The 26,311-nt window shown below is 36.8% G+C and overlaps 1 protein-coding gene across 1 annotated transcript in view; it reads right to left on the bottom strand.

Annotated features, from left to right (window-relative positions):
* MCCC1 (methylcrotonyl-CoA carboxylase subunit 1) overlaps positions 1-26,311 on the bottom strand; it is a 56,743-nt gene that overhangs the window by 20,619 nt on the left and 9,813 nt on the right. The window contains exons 5-11 of the mRNA XM_059391464.1: positions 20,848-20,969; positions 20,281-20,428; positions 20,073-20,194; positions 14,533-14,644; positions 12,673-12,754; positions 5,077-5,204; positions 1,686-1,869 (exon numbers count right to left, since the gene is read on the bottom strand). Coding sequence (XP_059247447.1) covers positions 1,686-1,869; positions 5,077-5,204; positions 12,673-12,754; positions 14,533-14,644; positions 20,073-20,194; positions 20,281-20,428; positions 20,848-20,969 — 898 coding nt within the window. The remainder of the gene's footprint in view (positions 1-1,685; positions 1,870-5,076; positions 5,205-12,672; positions 12,755-14,532; positions 14,645-20,072; positions 20,195-20,280; positions 20,429-20,847; positions 20,970-26,311) is intronic.

The raw sequence follows: 26,311 nt of genomic DNA, 5'->3' as shown, positions 1-26,311 counted from the left end.
CCCCCCCCCCCCCCCCCCCCCCCCCCCCCCCCCCCCCACTCACCAACACATACAGAACACTTCTAGGCCCAGGCCTGAGCAAGGTGCTGCAAACACAACATGGAAGAAACTTAAAATATAATGGGAAAGCTAGACAGGAGGTAAAAGCTTACTGTAAAAGAACATAAGGAAAGTGCTCAGGGAAACACAGAAGAGGAAGGTTGGGGAAGCTTCTTAGAGTAGACAACCCTCCCCATGTAGAGATGTGAATCTGGGAGTCCTTCTTGGAATTACACCTCTGTTAGCCTTTGAGCACCTTTGTTAAATTACACTGCAAGTTTAGCTTGCCCTGCAGATTCTTTCTTTTCCATTGCAAGTGTTTTCTTTTCTCTCTAAAGTATTTTGCTGTTAAGTTCAAAAAAATGGACTGACAGTATACTAAGTCTTGCTGTGGTTTAGCCAGAGCTCTCAAAATTCTTCCAATTTGTCCTCAAGATGTCCTGACTCCTCATTTTGGCTTTCAAGACACTGTGTGACCTGCTCTCCACCTATACCCCTAGCTGCACCATCCTGCATCCTTTCCTCCAGCCACATGTTTTCTTACAGTTCCTCCACCACGCCTGGAGTTAAGCTCTCCCTTCTTCACTGTTCTGTGCGCTGCTCAATCTGCCTACTCAGATCCACTCGTGGCTCCTCTTCAAAATGTGTCCTGGCTGTACTGGCCTAATACAACCTCTGATCCTGAGAACTGCTCTTCATCACTTGCCCTCCGAGTAACTTCTGGCAACTAGAGTCAAGGTGGTAGGAGCTCAGGGTGTAGACTCTGGAGCCAGGGAGACCGGGTCTGAATCTTGGCTCCAACAGGGACCTTGGGCAAGTCACCTAACTTCTCTCTGCCCTGGTTTCCTCATCTGGAAAATGGGGGTGATAACACCACCTACTCACAGGGTAGTTCTCATGGTTAAAGCAGCCCATGTAAAGAAGTCACCTGGAACAGTGTACACAGTACACTGTAAATGCTAAATAATTGCTATGACCATCATTGTGAATCATATGCTGACTATGAGAGCTCTTGGGCAGTTATTATTTTATTTCTCTTTATTTCTTTGATTATTGTTTAGCTTGCACTGAGTTTATATATTAATTCTATATATTAATTCTCCAGCTTGACTTTAAGTCCCTTGAAGGCAGAAGGCATTGGCAGAGCCTTCAATTACTTTTAGAACTAGGGAGAGTAGAAATATAAATGTGTGTTATTTAGGTTTGAAGAAGTACTGCTACATTTCAACAAAGGGTGTATTATTTAAAAACACTAGCTATTGGGGTGCCTGGGTGGCTCAGTGGGATAAAGCCTCTCCCTTCAGCTCAGGTCATGATCCCAGGGTCCTGGGATCGAGCCTCACGGAGGGCTCTCTGCTCAGCAGGGAGCCTGCTTCCCTCTCTTTCTGTTTCTGCCTGCCTCTCTGTCTACTTGTGGCCTCTGTCAAATAAATAAATAAATAAATCTTAAAAAAAAAAAAACAAACTAGCTATTTTTTTTAAATAACTATTGCAGAAAGAAAAATAAAGATTAATGAGAAATCAATTAAGTTTTTTATTATAAAACATACTAGACATTTCCATAAGACACAGGGAAAAGATGCTGTCCGGAAATAATTACACACCGAAAATTCAAAAAGACCGACTTTTCATTTATTTCACTTTACCTTGTCTCACTCCAGTTTCAATCCTAGTGCAAAGGTCTGCCTGAGGGGTGGAGAGATGCACTAATGGCCCAGCCCCCGGCATGAAGTTATTGTCAGGATCTTCTGCATATATTCTAGCTTCAAAGGAATGGCCCTGCAGAGTTATTTCTTCCTGGCTCAAAGGAATCTTCTCTCCTGCTGCAATCTGGTAAAAGAAGATGTGCTTCTATGAAAATCCCCTTAATAGCACCTATGAGACTTGGAAGTTGATGGTCTTGCTTTTTTCCATGGAAAATGTACACTTGGGCTTTATAATGAAGCCAAATAAAAATTATTATTTTATCTACCTCCCCGAGTTTGGGGCAAAAACAAAAATAGGTTAAAAAACAGATGCAGCTTGGAAATAATGTATTAATTACAATGGATTTCTAGAGTTTTTAAGTAGAAAAAACAGGTGAACTGATGACTAAATTATAAGAGCAATGTTTTTTCAATGTAATCACAGTTAAAAATTCTTACTGGCAAGATAATCTGTTTTCATTTAAAACATCAGTGCTCAGTTACCAAACCAATCTTTTTTTATAGTTAATTATTAATTGGTGTTTAGGACCACACTCACAGCTATGGCAAAAGTATGGCATTTGTCATCTTTGTTAACCTTTTTTTTTAAGTTTATTTATTTAAGTAAACTCTATACTCAATGTGGGGCTCAAAGTCCCCACCCTGAAATCAAGAGTCACACGCCCTACCCACTGAGCCAGCCGGCGCCCCATCTTTGTCATCTTCATCACCAAGTGGGTGATAAAGCAAAACAGAAAGGGGAACACAATGGTTTTTTAATTTTATTATGTTAAACACATACTGAGTGATGCCAGATTATAAACAGGATTACCATCGTTGCTTATCACTACTATAATTATGCTGACTGTTTGTTATGTACTAATACAACAGCCCTCTCTCTTCAACTAGTATAGTTTGGAAAAGGCGATTGGAGGATATGCTGTCATTCTTTCTACTCTCTCCTTAAGTTGTCCTTTAAGATGAGAAAAGGACAAACTGAGAAAGCAAAAGATAGAGGGGAAGAAATGAAGTAATTTAGCACCACTTGGAATTAAGCAGGAAAGCATGAAACAGAGGCAAAGATTTCATCTCTTTAACTCTGTAGGTAGGAAAAATCAGGAACTACAGGAGTTAAGAATGAAAGGAAAATGGAGTACACTGAATGCCTTTTTGACATGGTCTTTCAAACCACAGACTCTGCAGCCCTATTGTCTGGGTTCCAATTCTGTTTTTATATTTTGTTCTGGGCTTGTTTCTTAATCTGTTGATGTTTCAGAGGAAAATGCATATGGTAAGCACTATACCAGTGTTAGCTACTGTCATTTCATTCTTATCCTTTATGATGAAATACTTTTTAATGTTTTAATGAAGAATTCTCTTTGTCTTGCTACAAACAAGGAGAATGACCATGTGTCTGTATTTCACGATGTGATCTTATTTCTAACTATATAGCCCCATTTCAATTTGGCTTATCTTTGCTTATTTTCCTCTCAGGTTGGCTTCTATCTGGGTTCAGAAGAAACATGCCGCAACCAAGCCTCTGAATCTTTGGAAATCTGTGTCTTGTTAGTTTGCTCAGGCTTAGACGCTAACTCTTTGGAACTCCTGGACCTTGGCTATTTTCCCCAGCTTCCATGGACAAGGCTACCCACCTGCGTCTGCAGCCCAGAGGCTGACATCACTGCAGCCTCATTCTATGGAGTCTTTGCCTCCAGAGGCTGTTCTGAAGCTTGAACTCTTACCTCACTAAATGGCAAGACCCCTTGTTTTACCTCTGACTGGAAGGTGGACTCCAAGTGCCTTGAATGTTGTAAATGAGGTCTGGTGGTATCCATCAGTTCTAGAATCCCTCCCCTGATAAGAAAAACCTGCGACTCTTTAAAGGGCCTTCAAAGCTCTTGCAATTTCTTGAGAGGCAAAAATAAAAAGTCTCCTAGTTCCCCTTCGTTCCAAAAGCTTTCTCTTCCTTTCCTTAGAAACCTTTTATCCATCATGATTTCAAAATTGTAGACTCCTGGGGCACTGGAGTGGCATAGTCAGTTAAACGTCTGACTCTTGGTTTCAGCTCAAGCCGAGATCTCAGGCTCCTGAGATTGAGCTCTGCTTTGGGCTCTGCACTCAGTGCAGTCTGCCTGAGACCCTCCCCCTTTCCCTCCACCCCTCCCACCGCCTCTAAAAATCAATCAATCAATCAATCAAAAACAAACAAACAAAAAAAATCCAGACTCTCTCAATTACTGCTTCAGAAAAAAAAAAAAAAAAAATCCCCCTTTCCTTGAATTCTGGAAACAGAACCACTCTTTCCCAAACTTTCTATATTTGCTATAATTTTTCCCTCAGTTACTAACACTAGCCTGATGTGCCTGGTTTTCATTAGCTCCCAAGGATATAGAGGTCCCAGAGAATTTTATGGCTCAATTAAAACCACCAACCATCCCCAAGGAACCAGCAAAAGGAACATCATATTGTTGTCCATAGATGTTCTGAAAAGACAAAATTATCAAAATAATCAAGACTTTTATCATCGCAACCAAGCAAAAAAAAAAAAAAAAAATTAGATTCAAATATATAAAGAACCAAGAATCCTACAGAGATCAAAAGTACTTATAGTGCTTAAATATTTTTTCATATTAAAAAAGGCTGTAAAATCAAATGTTTTCAATAATGAGAGTAAAATAGACTAAGTTATTATTCTTATTTGAAAGAATATGCTTTGTGGAACTCTAGTTCAAACTGGCCAGTGTTTCTTGGAAACTTTGTAACAAAGGAATAATTATAGACTTATACTTTTGTAACATACAGTAGACATATCATAGCAATGTCAAAATTTCTAAGCACTTATTCTGAGTGGGCTATACTTATCCTACCAACAACAGTGTGCAAGTCAGCATTTGCATGTGGCTCACTCTATTTGTCTAGATCATTACCTTGATCTTGGTCATTATCTTCATTTCCAGCTCTTCCTTAGCTCATTTCACTGGGGCTAGCATCTGTCCTGCCTCCAAAATCAAATGATGGCCCAGGCCAGAATACTATGGCCTCAGGCAGAGCACGAGGCTTTGGTGTTGAGATAACATGGTCACAAGAAAGCCTCGAGGGCAGCAGCTCACCTGCCTGTTGCCTTAGGCTGCCCCATGCCGAAGAGAACTAATGGTGACAGGTTAGAAATCTGAGTCCATAAAGTAACAATAATGTCACAGCAACAAATGAAATATCATCTCTAACTTCCCATTTCCCTGTCCTCATGACAACTTCCAAGAATTGAACCCTTGTCCAAAGTGACACCATCTTTTAGGAGGCTAACAGGGAACATATTCTCAAGACTTATCTTTAACAGAAAAAACATTCCCACCCTAAGCTGCCACTCCACCAAGTCAGTTCCTGTGATCATCTCAGTAACAGGATGTTCCACTTGCAGCCTTGTATTCATTTCCATGAAGTAGAAATTGTGCTTTGAGTCCATAATAAACTCCACAGTTCCTAAAATAGAAAATACAATGGTCACATTTCAATAGCATATAATCCGTAGAAACCTTCTATGATGTATCACATCAACTTCTTATTAACGTATTTTTTAAATTTTATTTTATTTAAATTCAGTTAATTAACAGAGTGTATTATCAGTTTCAGAGGCAGAGTTCAGTGATTTATCAGTTGCATATAACACCCAAGGCTCATTATATCACGTGCCCTCCCCAATGTCCATCACCCAGTTACCCCTTCCCCCCACCCTGCTCTACTCCAGCAACCCTCAGTTTCCTATAGTTAAGAGTCTCTTATGGTTTGTCTCCCAAAACCAGAGAGAGAAACAAATCACATCAACTTTTAATGCTGCCTTCATTCAATGGTAAACAAATGGTAAACATTATGCATTTCAAGAAGAAAATAACTTACATTTTGCAGCAGCAAATGAGCCTTAATAAAAAATAGGGAGCCACACCTGAAATCTAGCAACAAAAAGTATGTTTGTGGTTTTCAGTAAAGGGAAAGCCCAAGTTCTGAGTAGGGTCAACTGCTGCAGCAGCAAAAACACGTCTGGACCATGTGTTACGGCTTTGGTGCACGGGGATCCCTGGAGGCTCACACTGTGACATCCCATCTCACTCTCACCCAGTAGAAAAAATATAATAGTATTTTTGCCTCCTGATTGTGGGCTTTGGAGGTTTCCTTTAAAAGTCCTTTTGCTGGTGATCCAGTGGAAGACTGCTTAGCAACAAAAGCTACATCTTTCCTACCCTTATTAAGGTGTAATTTCATATAACAAAATTTACCCATTTTAAGTGTAGGGAAGTGTGTTGAGTTTCAATCGCAATTGAATACAGTCATAGAACCACCACCACCACCACCATGAAAATGCAAAACATTTCCATTATCCAAAATGTTCCCTTGTTCCCCTTTGAAGTCAGTCCCTTCCCTGGGTCACTGGCTCCAGGCAACCATAGTTTTTTCCCACTGTCATATAAATGAAATCATATACTACGTAGTTTTTTGTGTTTGAGGTTTTTTCCACTTAGCTGAAAGTTAGTTCCATATAATTTAAGATAGTTTCTCAAACTGTGGGTCATAACTCATTAGCGCCTTGTAAAAATTCAGCGAAGACTTCCACTTTCTGGTCCATAAGAAGCTAAGAAGTCACCATTCTAACCTGACAGGAGTAAAAAGCCAAATAAACTGAAAAATCAACAATTTTTCTCAGACCCATCAGAGATATAAAGTCGTAGGGCAAACTGCTGACCCCAAAATCGGAGAGACAGGCAAATACAGAGATTCAAAACTTACTGGAACAGGAACTCATGAACAAAACTTCTAAGGGAACAAGTACCAGAGAAGGAAAAACTGGGTGTAACTGACGAGTTGCTAGACGCTCAGTGTGGACAACTCTGTGAGTTACAACCTCCAAGGACAGCCCCCTGTACTTTTGTATTTTACCTGCAGAAGCTCTATCAGGTCCTCACAGTGAATACTGGAGAAAAATCCCCTTGAGCCTCTCACAGCAGAAAGGGAAAAGGAATCATCTGAAGTACACCAGAGTTCTGTTCTGACCAAGATTTGTCCATAAGAGAACTATTTTACTAGAGCCTAAACTATGGGCTTTTCATCAGAGCCTAATTAACAGACGTGGAGGAAGGGAAATACACAACTCCAGCCATCCTGCCCCCATAAGTGAATAAATCAAAACAAGTAAGCAAAAACAAAAACAAACAAACAAAAAACCCCAAACTGAGACACACTGGTGAAATTCAGGGCCCAAGCTCACCAACATACTTAAGCTGTAATCCTAGGAATACAGAACAGCTCTCCTTCCCCACACCTAACCACCACATACTAAAGACCTGTTCACCACAGTTCTTTTTACCTGGTACCTCAGGTCAAATAACAAGGCACAGTAAGAGGCAAAAAACAGTTTAAAGAGACTGAAAAAGCATCAGAATGTGACTCAGAAATGACAGAAATATTGGAATAATCAGACCAAGAACTTCTTTTTAAAATATATATATACTTTTAATTTATTTGTCAGAAAGAGGGAGAGAGGACAGCAGGGAGAGCAGCAGGCAGAGGGACAGGCAGGTTCCCCACTGGGCAAGGAGCCTGATGTGGGGCTTGATCCCGGGACCCTGGGATCATGACCTGAGCTGAAGGCAGATGCTTAACCAACTGAGCCACCCAGGCATCCCAGACCAAGAACTTACAAACATTCTGATTAGTACAGTAATAGGTTTAATGGGAAAAGTAGACACATGCAAGAACCTACATAAGATAAGATTCCTTGGAAATTCAAGGAATCAAAAAGAAATGCTAGAAATCAAAACATGGTAATAGAAATGAAGAATGCCTTTGGTGGGCTCATCAGTAGACTGGACACAGCTAAGAAAAGAATCTCTGAGCTTGAGAATATGACAACAGAAACTTCCAAAACTAAAAGTGAAGACAAAAAAGACTGAAAAAAACAAAGCAGACTACCCAAGAACTGTGGACTAGACAAGGTGTAACATATACATAAATGGGAATACCAAAAAAATAAAAGAGAAAGGACCAGAAACAGTATCTGCAGCAATAATGACTAAGAATTTTCTCAAATTAATATCGAGACACTGAACACACATCTCTGGAAGGTCAGAGAACACTAAGCAGGACAAATGCCAAAAAACACCCAAAACCCTATACCTAGGCATATCATTTCCAAAGTACAGAAAACAAAAATGAATGAATGAATGAATGAATCCTGAAAAAATCTGGGGCTGAGGGGAAACACCTCACTTATAAAGGAGAAAAGGTAAGAATTACATATGACTTCTCTTCAGAAACCATGCAAGCAAGAAGAGTAGAGTGTTATTTAGTCTTAAGTGAAAAAAAATCAAGTTGGTATTCTGTTACCTTGTGGAGTTATCCTTCCGAGTGAAGGAGAAATAGGGACTGTTTCAGAAAAATAAAAATTGAGAAAATTTATTGGCAGCAGATCTGTCTCACAAGAAAATAGGTCGATATTCCAAAAAGACAAAAACCTTAACTTGTATGCACCTAAGAAGAGAGTGTCAAATACATAGAATTAAAAACTGAGACCTACAAGGAAAAAACTGAGACCTGCAAATAGATGAATCCACTAATACAGCTGGAGATTTTAACACCACTCTATCAGAAATGGACAAATCTCGCAGGCAGAAAAATAAGGACATAGTTGAACTCAATAGCACCACTGATAAACTGGACATATCGATGTCTACACACTACTTTATCCAGTAATAGCACATTGCATATTCTCAAACTCACAGGAACATTCAACAAGACAGACCACATTCAGGGTCACAGAAAAAAACTAAACAAATTTAAAGGAATAGATATACAATGTTTGCTCTCAAGACCGTAATTAAATTAAGAATCAATTGAACTAGAAATCAGTAATAGAAAGATAGCTAGGAAAAAAGTCCCCAAATACTTGGAGATTAAATAACACAGCACCAAGTAACACATGGACCAAAGAAGAAATCCCAACTGAATTTTAAAAATATTTTAAACTAAATGAAAATAGAAATACAACTTTTCAAAAATTGTGAGATGTACTGAAAGCAGTGCTTAGGGGGAAATTTATAGCACTGAATCCATATATTTGAAGAGAAGAAATATCTAAAATTAAGCTTCCATTTTAGGAAATTAGAAAGAGAACAGCAAATTAATTCTAAAGTAAGCAAGAGAAAAGAAATAATAGAGTAGAAATCTAAGAAACTGAAAATAGAAAATCTACAGAGAAGACCAATAAAACCAGAAGTCAGTTCTTCGACAAGATCAATAACATACATAAGCTTCTAGCCACGTTGTTTAAGAAAAGAAACAGAGAGGAGACAAATTATTAATATCAGAAATGAAAGAAGGAAAATTACTATAGGTCTTACGGTTGTAAATAGGATATTGAAAGTATTTTATGAACAACTCTATGCCCATTAATTTGAAAACTTAGATGAAAGAGACCAATTCCTTGAAAGACATAATCTGCCATAAGTCACATAAGAAAGAAAATCACTCTGTAATAATCTGAACAGGCCTCTATCTACTAAGGAATTTGAAATAATCATTAATAACCTCCCAAGCCTCTAAAATAGACCCAGATTGGTTCACTGGTGAGTTCTACCGAACACTGAAGGTAGAATTTATACCAATTTTCTATAATCTCTTCCAGAACATAGAAGACAGAATACTTCCTAACTCATTTTATGAGACCAGCATTATCTTAATACCAAAAACGAGAGAAAGATTTTTACAATATCTCTTATGAACATGGATGCAATTCCTTAACAAGATATTAGCAAATCAAATCCAATAATGTACCAAAATAAGAATATGCCATGACCAAATAGGATTTATCCCAGGTATGCAAGGCTGGTCCAACATTTAAAAATCAATTAATGTAATTCATAACATCAACAAGCTAAAGCAGAATCAAATGACTGTATTAATAGATGCAGAAAAAGTACTGGATGAAATCCAATACCTAATTATAATAAAACTCTCAATAAGCTACTAACAGAGAGGAACTTCCTAATTTGATAAAGAAGATTTACAAGAACCCACAGCTAAGATTATATTTAACAGTGAGAAACTAGATGATTTCCTACTGAGAAGAGAAATAAGGGAAGAATGTCCATTTTCACCACTCCTTTTCAACATCACACTGAAAGTTCTAGTAATGCAATTAAAAAAGGAAATAAAAGGTATGTGGATTGAGAAGAAAGAAATGTCACTGTCTCATCACAGATGACTTGTCTATGTAGAAAAATCCAAAAGAATTGACAAACTCCTGGAACTAAAAAGTGGTCATTAACAAGCAGGATATAAAGTTAATATAAAAAATGAATTGTTTTACTATATACCAACGATGAACAAGTAGAATTTAAAATTAAAAACACAATACCATCTACACAAACACCCCCAAAATGAAATAAGTATAAATCTAACAAAGTATGTATGTATAAGATCTATATGAGAAAATTATAAAACTCTGATGAAAGAAGTCAAGGAAGAACAAAATGGGGAGATATTCCACGTTCACGGAAAGGAAGACTTAACCTTGGTTAGATGTCAGTTCTCCCCACTTGTTGTACAGAGATAACATAATCCCAATTAAAATTCCAGCAAGTTATTTTGTAGATATTAAAAAACTGATTTTAGTGTTTTATAGGGAGAGGCAAAAGACCCAGAGTAGTTAATTCAATATTGAAGGAGAATAACAAAGTTGGAGGACCGACACTGAGTTCAAGATTTATTATAAAGCTACAGTATTCAAAATAATGAAGTACCAGGGAAATAATAAACAGATCAGTGGAACAGAATTGGCAGCTCAGAAATCGACCTATATAAATATAGTCAATTGATCTTTGACAAAGGAGCAAAGGCATACAATGGAGCAAAGACAGTCTTTCCAAAAAAAAAAAAAAAAAGGTGCTGGAATGGTGTTATTGTATATGTCTTACATACCAAAAAATGACTCTAGACACAGAATTTATGCTCTCAAAAATTAACTTAAAATGGACCATAGAGCTAAATTGGGAACACAAAACTATAAAATTCCTAGAAGATAATAGAAAAAAACCTAGATGACCTTGGGTATGGTGACACCTTTTTAGGTACAATAGCAAAGGCATGATTCATTAAAGAAATAACTGATGAGCCAGGCTTCATTAAAATTAAAAACTTCTGCTCTGGAAAAGATAATGTCAAGAGGATGAGGAGACAAACCACAGACTGGGAGAAAATATTTGCTATGACACCTCTGATGATGGACTACTATCAGAAATTTATTAAGGAGTCATAAAACTCAGTAACAAGAAAACTAACAAACCAATTTAAAAAATGGGCAAAACACCTAAACAGACCTTACTAAAGAAGAAACATAGATGGCAAGCAGACATATGAGAAGATGATCCAGTCATGTTATTACGGAAATGCAAATTTAAATGAGGTACAACTACACACCTATTAGAATAGAACACTGATAATACCAAATGCTAGTGGAGATGTGGAGCAACAGGAACTCTCCTACATTGTTGGTGAGGATGCAAAATGGTACCGCCACTCTGGAAGAAACTTTGGCAGTTTCATACAACACTAAACATATTCTTACCATACAACCCATGATGTTTACCTAAATAAACTGAAACTATGCTTACATAGAACTCTGCACACAGGTTCTTATAACAGTTTTATTTATAATTACCAAACTTAGAAAGCAACCAAGATATCCTTCAGTAGGTGACAGGATAAATCATGGTGCATCCAGACAATGGAATATTATTCAACACTAAACAGAACTGATCGACCCATAAAAAGACATGGAGGAAACTTAAATGCATATTATTAAGTGATAAAAACCAATCTTAAAAGGCTACAAACTATTATGTTCAGCAAAATAAGTCAATCAAAGAAAGACAATTATCATATGATCTCCCTGATACGAGGAAGTTGAGAGGTAACATGGGGGGTTTGAGGGGTAGGAAAGGAATAAACGAAACAAGGTGGGATCGGGAGGGAGACAAACCATAAGAGACTCTTAATCTCACAAAACAAACTGAGGGTTGCCGGAGGGAGGGGGGTAGGAGAAGGGTGGTAGGGTTATGGACATTGGGGAAGGTATGTACTATGGTGAGTGCTGTGAAGTGTGTAAACCTGGCATTCACAGACTTGACCCCTGGGGCTAATAATACATTATATGTTAATTTTAAAAAAAGAGGCTACAACCTGTATGATTCCAACTATATGACATTCTGGAAAAGGCAGAACTATGGAGGCAACAGAAAGGTCAGAGACTGTTAGGAGTTAAAGATAGGAAGGGATAAAGAGCAGAGCACAGAGGCTATTTAGGGCATTGAAAGTACTCTGTGCGATACTACAAAGGTGCATACACATCATTACACATTTTTCCAAATGTATACTGTACAACAATGTCATAGAACACACAATATCAAGAGTGAACACTAATGTAAATTATGGATTCTGGGTGATAATGATGTGTCATTGTAGGTTTGTTGACTATAACAAATGAACCCCTCTGGTGTGGATGCTGACACTTGGGGAGGCTGTGCAAGGGTGGAGGTGGGGAATATGGCAACTCTGCTCAATTTAGCTGTGAACCAATTAAAGTTTACTAATTTTAAGAGACGAAAGAAAGCATTTTAGTGATTTTATTTTAAAATGGGATAGAAAATATCAAATAGCATTACTCATAATTAAGATAAGTACTGTTTAGTGAATTTTTTTCCAACTATACATGTATACAGACATAAATACATACATATACATACTTATGTGTACATGCGGGGTCTCAATGTAAAATGTATTTCTTAATGTGGGTATAATTTGTTTGAAAGACAATGATTTAAAAGTTGTAAGTTTCTTTTGCCTTCTGAACATCAATAAATGATTATGTCTTCTTGTCCATTCAAAGTAAATCTTAGCGTACCTGCTCCAACATAATTTACAGCTTTAGCAGCTCTGACTGCAGCTTCTCCAAGCTTTTTTCTTATTTCAGGTTTAATACCAGGCTATGAAAAAATATTTAAAATAAATTTCCATTAGTTCTTTGCCCTACTAGAAATTTCCACTAAGATTCAATATTGCATTTCTAGGTATCAAATATTACACTAAAGAGTTAATATGGATAAATAGCTAATGCTATATATTTCATCAAGAAATACATCCTATACCACAGTCAACAGCTCCATACCAAACCTTGATCATTTGGTTAGTAATTTCTATGAACTGTAGATATTATTCAGCATAATGATATATCAATCTCCTATGTACCTATATAAGAACTTTCATGACTATATATCCAATTACATGTATCAACATGAAAACTCTGAATGATCATTGTATTGCAATCTGGGCCATGTGACCAATAATTATCTTGGAATAATGGTAAACCTTAAGAGTCCAACCTAGTAAGAAAGGTTCATAGAAAGAAATGTAGGTTAAAAAGTAGGCAAAGGTTTTAACATTTTAAAACAGTGCTCTACAGCCACATACTTATGCAATCACTACTTGAAAATAAGGCTTTACTGAAATTATTGTTGACATTTACTTTGAATGATACAATATAGTCTGCAGCAGAAATTAAAATCTGAATACAGTATGAGAGCAACAAACTGATTAACCAGAAACCTCAGATCCCTGACCTTTTACAAGTACTGAAAAAAACAAAAAACAAAAACCATGTAGAAAACCTTGGACAAGAAAGCCTACGGCAGTAGTAGGCTCAAAGAAACGTAAATCCAAAAAGGGGTAGGAGTAGGCCTTCTAGGCATAGGCCTTGACCCAGAGGACAACTGAAACCAATCAAGAGACAGACCCAAAGAGATGTAACAATTAATTCCAAGAGGGAAAAGTTGCCAAGTAAGAGCAAATCTCCTTCCTCTACAATAAATCTCTATGGCAGGAAGATGACTAATATATTTTAGGGACACCTCAAACAGAAGTTAAAATAAAAGAAACTTCAAAAAAAAAAAAATTCAGTGAACCAGGCCAATCCATTCTTCAAACATTCCCATTAAATTTTAAAATTTATATGGAATTATTACATAATTGCTCCCTATAAGTCAGATTCAGATCTTCCTCAACTTAAAGTGGGGTAGTGCCCAGATAAACCCAACTTAAGTTAAAAATATCGGAAGTTGAAAATTCACTTAAATACATGTAACCTACCAAACATCCTAACTAAGCTTAGTCTACTTTGTAAGTGTGCTCAGAACACTTAAGGTGGCCTACAGTTGGGAAGAATCATCTAACACAACAGCTATTCCATAATAAAAAGCTGAACATCTCATGTGATTTGCTGAATACCGAGCACAGAGGGTATACAAGAAGGTACAGGTAAGAACGATTTTGTTTACCCTCCTGACTATGAGGTTGACTGGCTCACTGTTGCCCAGGAGAGTATCATACCACATATAGAGCCCGGGAAAAGATCAAATTCAAAATTCAAAGTACTTCTATTAAATGTGTATGACTTTTGTACCACTGTAAAGCCAAAATATTCTAAGTTGAACCATGGTGAAGTCAGGGACAGTCTGTGCTTGGATCAGAGTAGGTTTTCCTAGATACCATCCAGAAGGATCATGGCCCTCAGTATGGTAGCCTGGGAATTTCAACCCCCTCATCCCCAAGGCTTCAGTGGGGCCTCATCTTTATACTACTCCGGGGAAGCAATTATTCAGCAGGACTCTGGAGGAGACACTACCTTCACCAATTTCTGATGTGAAACTCAGAGGGATTGAGGTTTACCTTATAGAGAAGCTTGCAAAGTTCTTTATAAGGTCCTTACCCCTGGGGCTTCCTCAATGATCTTCTGATGCCTCCTCTGTACACTACAGTCTCTTTCAAACAAGTACACAGCATTGCCATGGTAGTCACCAAACACCTGGACTTCTACATGCCTATTTAAAAACCCAATGAGAAAATTTCGACTTGTAGAATGAACATTATAGAAAAAAAATTACATACATGAAGTGACTAGGAAATAAGAAAACATAGGAGACTATATTTACAGCCTCAGAGTAGGTGCAAGTCACAAGTACAAACTGTCAAGGAAAACTGATAAATCTCACATCAAAATTACAAATTATAGTCACTTTTCATGCATTCTCAAAAAACCAAAGATAACTTTTTTATCAGGAGATTTTTATTTCATTTTTTATTATTTTAAAAAAGATTTATTCATCTATTTTAGAGAGAGAGCAAGCAGAGGGAGAGGCAGAGGGAGAGAGAGAATCCTGAGGCATACTCTCCACTGAGCACAGAGCCCGATACAGGGCTTGATCCCAAGACCCTGAGATTATGATCTGAGCTGAAATCAAGAGTCAGCTGCTTAAATGACTGAGCCACCCAGGCACCCTATAATCAGGGGATTTTTAAAAATCAACTCTCATGGTCAGATTTTATAAACTCAGGCAGACTAAAAGTTATAATGGCTCATCCATAAGAAGGTTAAGGAATAAATCAGTATAGATCATGAATTTTAAAAAAATATTACTAATGTTATTATCATAAAAACAAAAAAGGCACTTTAATGTTGAATCTAAAATAGTAAAATTATGAGAAATCATATTAAGAGTAAATGCACAGAACACTTAAGAAAATGAGGGTACACAGACCATTTGGTGAGCATGAAAGCATTCTTCTCAGTAGGTTTATTCTGATAGGTTCACCGTGTAGTTTACCTCACATATTCACCACCATGATGGAGAAATGAATGACCAGCAAATGTTTTTTCTGTTGATTTTTTAAAATAAAAATCGTCAAAAAGAAATAATGATAAAAGAAAAACCAAGAAGGGTCTTGTAAATGTACTGTTGTAGCACAATAGTTCTTTTCTGTTCCTTTTTGTTCACCTCATGAAGCCACTTCATTAAACCACTTGAAAAATTTAGTTTCTTGATATACCATTTCTACTGAATGTTCAATTTTAACATTTTCCAACCTGTCCACTACATGCTCTTGACAAAATAATAGGAACTGATTTCTTCCTTTTAGATCTGCCTGCTTGAGTTTTCCTCCTCTTTTCATTTATCTTTAAGCTATTATCACCAAACACTTTCTTGCTATTACTTCTCTGGACAAACTGTTGTCTGTGAGATCAACTGAGAAGAGAAAAATGAGATTTTATTTTAGCCTCATTTAGTCCTTCTTGAATGTTCTTCCTTTCTTTAGGGAGATCCAAATTTCTGACCTGTATCATTTTCCTTCTCTCTGAAGAACTTGTTACCATTTCGTAGAAGTCTGTGGTAACAATGTCCCTCAACTTTTATTTGTCTGAGGAAGTGTTTCTCCCTCCTATTTGAAGGATAATTTCACTGGACACAGAGTTCTGGTTTTTTTTTTTTTTTTTTCTCCTTTCAATGCTTTATAAATATTTCACTTCCCCCTATTCTTTCTTAAACCTGATATATTTCTTACCTTATTTCTCTATAGGTAAGACATTCTTATCCCCATGTTTTCCCCAAGATTTTCTATTTGTCTTTGGTTTCCTAGAAGTTTGAATATGATTCAAAAGATGTTTTAATATTTATCCTGCTTGGTATCCTGAGAGCTTCCTAGTTCTGTGGTTTGGTGTTTGTCATTAATTTCGGAACATTTTTGGCCATTACCTCAAATATTTCTCCTGCTCCTTTCTTTCTTCTAGTAGCATTCAAATAACACATAGGCTATACCTTTTAAAACTGTCGTACAGAGCCTGGATATTAACGTTTGTTTTCATTCTTATTTCTCTTTGCATTTCAGTTTGGGAAATTTCCATTGACTTATGTTCTAGGTCACGGATTCTTTCCTCAGCTGTGTCCAGTCTACTGAGGAGCCCACCAATTGCATTTTGCATTTCTGTTACATTGTTTTTGATTCCTAGCATTTTCTCTTTGAGTGTCCATCTCTCTGCTTACATTTCCCAGAGTCTTGCTTGTTGTCCCCTCACTCCATTAGAGCCCTACATATTAATCAGTTAAACAACTCTGTATCTGGTAATTCCAAAATCTGTGGTTCTGATGTTTGCTTTGTCTCTTTACACTATGCTTCTTCTTGCCTAAATTTTAGCATTTTGGCATGACTTGTCATTTTTTTTTTTTTGTAAAAGCTGGACATAATGTATCACTTTATAGTAACTAAGATAAATACAGACGTTTACTGTAAAGTTTAATGTGAATCTGGCCCGGACACTAGGTTTAATGTCTGCAGTAGCTGTACATACCAGAGGCTTGTCTCCTCTAGTGTCCTTGTTTTGTTTTGCTCTGTTTCTCCTGTTGTCTTTGACTAGGAGCTCTTCTTAAACAGAGTCTGTGTCTTACAGTTCTTTCACTTGAAACCCTATTATTATACTAGATCCGTGGTGACGTGGTAGAAGGATGCAGGGGAGGGAGCGCAGACTATGATCTAGTGATTAAATCTCGGTGTTTTAGTGGGCTCACATCCCTGTGTGCTTCCAGTTTCTGTGTTCATGAGCACCATCTGTTTGTATGTATGTGTATATATATATTTTTAAGATTTTATCTGACAGAGAGAGCGCACAAGCAGGGGGAGCAGGAGAGGAGGATATTTATTTTTCAAGTACGCTGTACAACCACTGTGAAGCTTAAATTCACGACCCTGAGATCAACAGTCACGTGCTCCACTGACTGAGCCAGTGAGGTGCCCCCAGAAGTGTTTCTTAGAATTTTTTCTCTCGTTACATGAAACAGGAAAGCTAGAGGGGGTTAGAGTTGGCTAACTACCCTTCCCACAGAACAGCAAAGTTTCCCTTGGAGAGCTGGCCTTTGTTAGGGAGAACAGACCACTCTGGGCCTATCTCAGATGGTTACTTTTCTCCTCCCTCTGCCCCAGAATGGGAGGGAATTTTTCCTGGATTTTCACTGTGAGAACCTGGTGGTGTTCTTGAAGGGAAAACATGAAAATCGGGGGTTCCCCAACACTGGACCTTGAGGGGTTTCTTACTATCACACTAGTCCACACCCAGACTCCAGGAATTTATCATAAACCCTGCAGAAGTGTCCCTATCAATTTTTGGCTTTCCGTGGCTTCTGTTCAGGGCGAGTGGCTCTTGGCTATGATTCACTGTATTCACGTGTGCTATCTGGATTTCAGGGTGGTGGTTTGCCCTGCGGTCCCCACTCTCTGATAGATCTAAAATTCACTGACTTTCATTTTGTTCAGAATTGCTCTTGCTTTTTGGATGTGAGTGACAACTTCCAACTGCTTTACATGTTGGAACTAAATGGGTTGTTTTTCAAATTCCAGTTGTAAAATTTTACCACTCCCTTATCTGTTAGCTGCTCCAGGGAAGGAGTCAGGAGAGCAGGGATTCCAGGTTCTGAAAGGAACACATACCAAGGCCACAACACTGCTCTTTTCTGAGTTCTCAGAAGTTGGACACACTTGTTCCTGTGGCGGCTTACAAGGGAAACTTTTTGAGGATCTGTGTTCTGTTCTGATTTCTGTAGTGATCTTTTGCTTTGTTATTTTCCTTTTTCTGTGCTGCTTTATCTAATTTAGAGATTCTGCAGCAGACTGTCTGAGAACCAGGAGGTGCACCAAACCCCAGCTGTTCCAGTTCAGCCATTGCTGGGATCTGGACACATGGACAGATACAGCTAGAGTCTACGAAGAATGCCTTGATATTTTCCAAGACTTCGACAGATTTATTTTCCTATTTGCATTTTTAACCATCTAGAATACATATTGAATGTGAACTGAGAAAGGAACCTGATTTCCTTTTTTAATCCTCTGAAACAGTACATTTTGAAGACTGTTTCTATCCCAGCCTTTCAGGTAAGCTCAACAGTTCTGAGCAGATTTATAAAACATCTTGATATGTACTTTTCTGAGTTATAAGCACCACCTTGACAATCTTCTGGCACTCCATTAACTCAACAGGTAATTACTTAGCAACATACAAAAGTGTAATTATCATGATATTAAAATATTATTACTAGAAAAACAGAATAAATATATACAGAAATGCTATTACTTGTATTAAGAGAATGAGATTATGAGTGACTTTGTTTTCCATCTTCTGTATTTTCCATTTTTGTAATGTATATTACTTCTATATTTCAAAAAAATACTATTTTTGATGCTTGTCATGAAGAAAGTAGCATGCCAGCAGATATACACGGAAAATTAAAAAGAAATGTACTATCAGGTCCTTGATTCCCAGGAGCTTTCCAGCTATTGGATGAAAAATTCCAATGTGAGGTAATATTCAGCTAACATTTTACATGTAAAGAATTTACATCTTTAGAGAACGTTGTAGGCATTGAGTTACGGTCACTGAAATAGCTAGCCGACATCTCCAGGATAATTCTAACTCAGAAGCATGCCAATCTGGATAGTCAGCCTATTCTTTTTTGAAACACGTTGTGGAAGGCAAAAAAACATGTTTTTGCCTTACTTCCCACTAACAGGTGGCAGACTTTTTAACTATTAACATTTAAATGAATTTAACTTACCATGCTGTGTTTGGGGACAGTTCAAAGTTTTGTAGCACTTGAAACAAAAACAATTTGGGGGTTGTCCTTAAGAAGAATATAAAATTAGGTATAGGATCTTAGAAGAGGCTTACACAAGGTAAGGGCCTGTAGCTTTAGTATATTATCATCAAGGTAAAACCCTCTCTGCTCATGGTCCCCAAGTGAATTACTCTTTATGAAATCACCTGAATTTCTCTCTCTCTCTCTACATATATATATTATATATAGATTTATATATATAATATATATATGTGTGTGTATTAATACATAATTACCACAAAATCTATGAAATAAGAAGCTTTTATAGTCAGTATCTTATTTTAAGCAATACATAGGAAAAGAGTTTCAGAAAATAAAAAAATTGGAAATTCACATGGTATTTGTTACAGCAGTTCCTAGAGAAGCAGTTTAGCACAGTGGCTTAGTGTGAATTCTGAATTCAAATCCCAGCTTCATCACTTCCCAGCTGGGAGACCTGAAGCAAGTTGTTAACGACCACTCTGCTCCTCAGGGTCTTCACATGCAAAACGGGAATAAGGCCTACCTATAGGATTGTTGTAGGAATTAAATTAGGATTAGGACAGCAAAATTATTGGGTATATGTAAAATGCTCAGAATGTGGCAAATGGTAATTGTGATATATAGGTGAGATATTGTATTATTTAACGTATCACTACCAGCCCAATTTAGGTACCTATACTAAGTGGTTATATCAGGGGTGGGATTGGGGGAACTTAATGTACTTATGTACTAGTAGAACATTATATTTTATATAATTTTTTATAGTTTGCATACATTTCTTTTATTATTTAATTTTAAAAAGCAGAGTTGGAAAAAAGACTGAACTCACCTTGGAGTGTCTACAAACTTCTCAATCAGCATCGCATCATCATTGAAAGATTTCTTAGCTTCTCTCCGTGCTGATTCTAACTGTTCTTGAAATTCCTCTTCGGATCTGACAATCCGCATGCCCTAAGACAGCAAGACAGTATGACTACGACCTAAATAAAACCAAGAAGACTAGCCTGAAGTGAAAACACGAGCATGCACAATCTTACTTTCCCTCCTCCACCACGGACGGCTTTAATCATGACAGGATAACCGATTCTCCCCGCGTGCTCCCTCAGGCACTGGTCTGACTGGTCCTCGCCATGATAACCTTCCACAACAGGCACTCCGGCAGCAGCCATTATGGATTTGGATGTGCTTTCGAATAAGAAAGGTGAGATTTCAGCCCCATTTCTATGCGTTATTTCATACAAGAGAAACACAAAACATTCCCATTGACAAATACAATGGAACTTTTTAAAAATAAAACATTCCCAGGTAAAGACTACTGTCTGAGAAAACAACACAAATATTAAACTATTAGTTTTTCTGTGATAACTATGAATCTAGTGCTTCATGTGATAGCTCATTTCACCTTGTTCTTAATCCCTAAAACTAATTCATATATTGATTAGAAACCCTAATTAGATAAACATTTTCTGTAACTCACTGGAGTGGCAGATGAACAGCTTACGCCCATGACAACCAAAGGTTCTAACTGCCATGTCTGTTAGAGGTTAAACAAACAATTTCAGTAGATCGTCCTATGGTTATATTTAAAAGGTAGAAATGAATACCTCTTTATACCCATGTCTTTAATTGCAGATGAAGGAGGACCTATAAAAAGAATTCCTTCTTGTTTACACAGTTCGGCAAATTCCGTGTTTTCGGAAAGAAAACCATATCCTGGATGGATAGCCTAGAAGTGAAAATGAAAGGACAAACTTACTAGCACTCCACTGGCACGGCCGTGTGAGGAAGGAGATGGCATTTTCCTTTGGGGAAGCCTCTCCCGACACGGCGGTAAGTACACTATGGGCTCTATCAAAATCTGTTTCCAAGAGGTATCTGAAACATTCTTACTAAAGTTCCAAAGCCTGGCCTGAAATGGAAAAACCTATACTTCTTTTAATTGTGGTAATATATACACAACATAAAGCTTACCGTTTTAACCGCTTTTAGGTGTACGGTTCAGTGGCATTAAAGTTACCTTCTCAATGCTGTGCAACTACTAACACCATCCATTTCCAGAATGTTGTCCCCATCCCAAACAGAGACTCTGTACCCATTAAATATCAATTCCACATTCCCTGATAACCTCTATCTTACTTTCTGTCTCTATGAATACCCCATCTAGGAACCTACTATAAATGGAATTATACAACATTTGTCCTTCTTTGTCTAGTTTATTTCACTTAGTGTTATGTTTTCAAGGTTCTTCCATGTTGTAGCATGTATCAGAATTTCACTCCTTTTCATGGCTGAATAATGGACCACTGTGTATATTCCACATTTTGTTTTTTTGCTTATCCATTCATGCATTGAGGAAGGTGTGGATCGTTTCTAACTTCCACTTTTGTGAATAACACTGCTATAAGCATTGGTGTACAAGCACCTGTTTGAGTCCCTGCTTTAAATTCTTTTAGGTATGTATCTATACGTGAAGCTGTTGGATCATACAGAAGAATCTAAAATAATACTGCTATTAGGGTAGAGTGTCAATGAGTATTTGATAGTAAAGCGCTCCAGAGTAGCAGAGGGGAGGGCTGTTTACTCTGCTTCCATATAAAGCTGGCCTAGAACTGAAACCATGGTATCCCAAAACTGAAAGGAACACGTTAGCACAGTAATACCTCATTTATCTTCAGTTCACTATCTGCCAATATCACCTTTCCAGAAAAAAAGCTAAGAAGCAAACAAAAAGTCATATGTTAGAGTTTACATATACTTAGTGAAAGAGGATCCCTCATATGTTAATCTAGTCACTTGAAACTTACTCAGAGTTTTAAGAAATTTATTTGTCTGGCTTTCTAGCCCACAAAAGAGGAAAATTAATACCTGAAGGACAGTAAGATTTCCAAGAACAAACATAGTCACAGCAAAAAGGGAGGATACAGAGGAAAGCAAAAGCACAACAGTATAACATGATTCAGTGAGGGATAAAGCAACTTTCTCTCCAACCTCAACAGCCCTGATGGCATTTGTTCTTCTAAATTAATAAGACTATATAATAATTATAACTAAGAGAATGTAGAAAGAAAAAAGCTCAGCCAATACTATTTCAAAACAAACATATTGAAAGAATAGTTATGTTTCAGGGGCACCGGGTGGCTCAGCTGGCTGAGCGACCAACTATTAATTTCAGCTCAGGTCATGATCTCAGGATTTTAAGGCCCCATGTTGGGCTCGTGCTCAGTGTGAAGTCTGCTTGAGATGCTCTCTTCTTGTCTCCCTCTGCCCTCCCCTGGCTTGTGCATGTGCTTTCTCAATCTCTCGCTCTTTAAAATAAACAAAAAAACAAATAAATAAATTCTTAAAAAAAAAAAAAACCCCAAAGAATAGTTATGTTTCAAAATTAAAGGAGTATGCTTCAGACGTTTGGGAAACTCATGAACAGAATACCTACATTTTAGTGAGAGCAAATAATAAAATGCAAGATAATCACATTTTGATATCAGTTTGATCACAGTTTGATGTTTTTTAAACCAAAGTTCAATTTTAGTAATTTTATATGAAATGTCAAATATTATTTATGTGAGGCAAAGTGAAACAGATCTACATCCTAGTCTTCCCAATGTCTTAACACCCTTTCTTTTTTACTTACAGTACATAACATTCTCTCATTTATAGTTTGATTAACTTAGCAAATTTATACAACTGTGCAATTACTATAATCCAGTTGTAGAATACTTCTGTCACTTGAATAAGTTCTTCTGTGCCCCTATGCATAATTGATAAATCCTTGGTCCCAAAACCAGGCAATTCTGACCTGCTTTTGGTCTCATAATTTTGCCTTTTTTAGAAATCTCATATAAATGGGATGACATAGTACAGAATCTGATGTGTCCAGTTTCTTTAACTTAGCATGATGTTTTATGGCTCATCCTTATTGTGTGCATGGGTAGTTCATTTTTTATAGATCTTTTTTTATTTGTTGATGCACTGAATGGATAGCCCACATTTTATTTACTCATTATTTGGATTTTTTTCCAGTTTTGGATTATTATGAATAATGCTGTTATGAACACTCATGTACAAATAACATCTGTGAACATATTTTTCATTTCTCTTGGGTAAATAACCCAGGCAGTCAAATATGGTAAGTATATATTTAACTTTTTAAAACCAGCCAGTTTTCTAAAGTGGTTGATGATAATGATCTAAAGATCATTACCATAATCTAAGATACTGAGTAAGATCTAATAACGTAACTTTTTGTTACCCCCCCCCCAAAACTCCATGCCTATTAGTGGTTATTATCCATTCCCTACATATCCCTAGCCCTAGATAACCACTAATTTACTCTGTTTCTATAGATTTGCCTATTTTGGACATTCCATATAAATAGAATTATATAATACATACAGTCTTCAGTGACTGGCTTCCTTCTTCCACTGAACACAGTATTTTCAAAGTTCATCCACTTTTTAGCATGTATCAGCACCTCTTCCCTTTTTATTGCTTATTTTAGGTTTATCTTTTTGTATATAAATATCTAATTGTTCCAGTATAATTTGTTGAAAAGACTATCTTTCCCACTGAATTACTCTTTTGTTCAAAAATTAATTGACCATATATGTACATGTTTATTTTGGGACTTTCTATTCTGTTGCACTGACACACGTATTTTTCCTTCTGATACCATACTGGCTTGTTTACTGTAGGTTCATTGTGAGTTTTGAAATCCAAAAATCTAAACCCTACAAATTTATTGTCTTTTCAAAAAATTTTTTTAAAGATTGTCTTTTTAAGTAATCTCTGCCCCCAACATGGACCTTGAACTTACAACCCCAAGATCAACAGTTGCATGCTCTACTGACTGAGCTAGCCAGGTACCCCTCAAAATAGTTTTAACTATATACTAGACCTTTGGGGTATTTTAGGACCAGCGTGTCAATATTTACCAAAAAAAAAAGGGGGGGGGCCTATTGGGATTTTGATCAAGATTCCCTTAAATCTACAGATCAATTTGGAAAGAACTGCCATCTTCATACTATTGATTATTCCAATGATATATGAATCCATTTATATATATGATACATGTATCCATTACTTAGAACTTCTTTAATTCCCCTCAGCAATGTGTTATAGTTTTCATGTATAGATCTTAGAACTTAATTCTTTTCATGCATAGATCTTAGAACTCACTTAGAACTTCTTTAATTCCTTTCAGCAATGTGTTACAGTTTTCATGCATAGATCTTAAAACTGATTTTTCTAAAGTTAGTCCTAAGTATTTGATTTTTACTGATGTTATTTTGAATATTACTGTTTCCTTAACTGCATTTTCGAAGTGTTGCTAGCATCCTTTCTTTTGAACAGATAGTTAATTCAATGGAACTCTGATGAACCAGATAAATACTCTCCCTTCAAACCTAAAAAGAAAAGCACTATCTTCTTGCAAAAATTAAAAAAAAAAAAAAGAAAAGAAAAGAAAGAAAGAAAAAGCATAGTCCAACCACACATTACAGGAATGACCTCAAGAAGTTTTAATTAATTTATCTTAGGAAGAACAATTTAATATATCCAGATCACAGTATTTCTTGATCATTTGAATATATTAAAAAGGAAAAATCAGTAATACGACTGTTAGCTGGGGGCTAATTCTCTAGCCACTGGGCATGTATTTAGCAGCCAATTTATCCTGGGCTCCCAGGATTGTAAGCCCCTGTTTAGATCCTTCAATCCATAAAACTAATGTGCCTTTAACAATAAAGATAAAAACTGTCATTTCCTACCCTTAAATCTCTGCCAAAATAATTTATTCCATGCTTTTAGTTTGTAACCTTTCTGCTGTACTTTCCAAGCATATGTACAGATCCAAAGTTGTTGGCTCTGCCTTCAAGCAGAAACGAGAGGTGTCCTTCCTTTGGTGGAGAGAACAAGTCATACTCTTCAAATTCTTACTCCCAAGAATTTCCTATCTACAGCTGATACTTAAAACATGGATTTCCATTTGGTCAACTACACAGATGATCAGCACTTAAATAACTTGCAATATTCATTAAAGTTACTTACCAGTGATCTTGAAATGCCTGTAATAAAGTTATTCATTCCTGGTGGTACAGTAAAAGAAACTGGAGCACTTCATAAAACATTAATGCTCAGGAACTAATTCTGTCAACTGAGGGGATACTTTCTTTTTTTTTTTAACCCTCCATTAAAGAGGAATACACATAGAGAAAAGTGCAAATCATAAGTAGAAAGCTTTTATAAACACAGTCTTTACTAACTGAATACACCTGTGTAACCAGCTCAAGAAACAAAATATCACTAGTATTCCACAAGACCCTATGAGCTCTCTTCCAGTAACTAACTATAGGGCCCTCCCCCAAAGCACTATGGCAACATTCTCTTTAAAAAAAGGCTGCTCGGGTGATCCTAATCTTCAGCCAGTACTCACTACTTGATCTTTCCCATGCAGAGAAGGTCTGAGACAAATGACAATCAGGAGAACTAGAGAACCATTACATTTTCTAGATTCTTTCAAGTTAGCCATGTCACTAGGCAAATCACAAGAAATGTAACTCAAGTGCAAATGTTACTCTAACATCTGTAAAAATGCCTATGCCAAAATGGCTACATTAACAATTCTACATTCTGGGCAACCTTTCAAAATCACCAGACAAATGTTATTCAAAGTCCTATATCAAAAAGATCAGTATCTTCTTCAAAGTTAAAGCAAGGTTTACTCCCCTAATTGACAAGTAACTTTTTATTAGAGAGCCTCATGATTGTAACCCACCAAATTTCCTTCTGAATCAGGATTCCAGGAAGAAATGAAGCAGGTTTCTTTGGCCTAAGTTTTCTGACTTAATTCCAACCCCTATATCAAATAATAGTCCTATATTACTGATTTTTCTGATGTTATTCTCTGTTTTACAAACATTACAGGTAATGTTTACAAGCCATCTCGAATCTTGAATATCCAAAGTGTGTGAAAGTTATTTCTTCTTTCTTCATTGTGTATTAGTATAGCATCTAAACAATACTAGCCCAGATAGATATAGAGTTAATAAATTCCCCAGAATTAGCAATATC

Source organism: Mustela nigripes, chromosome 2 (assembly GCF_022355385.1).
Source record: "Mustela nigripes isolate SB6536 chromosome 2, MUSNIG.SB6536, whole genome shotgun sequence".
In the NCBI taxonomy this organism is placed as follows: Eukaryota; Metazoa; Chordata; class Mammalia; order Carnivora; family Mustelidae; genus Mustela; species Mustela nigripes.
The sequence above is the reverse complement of the archived record's forward strand: the minus strand, read 5'-3'. Positions and strand labels throughout refer to the sequence as shown.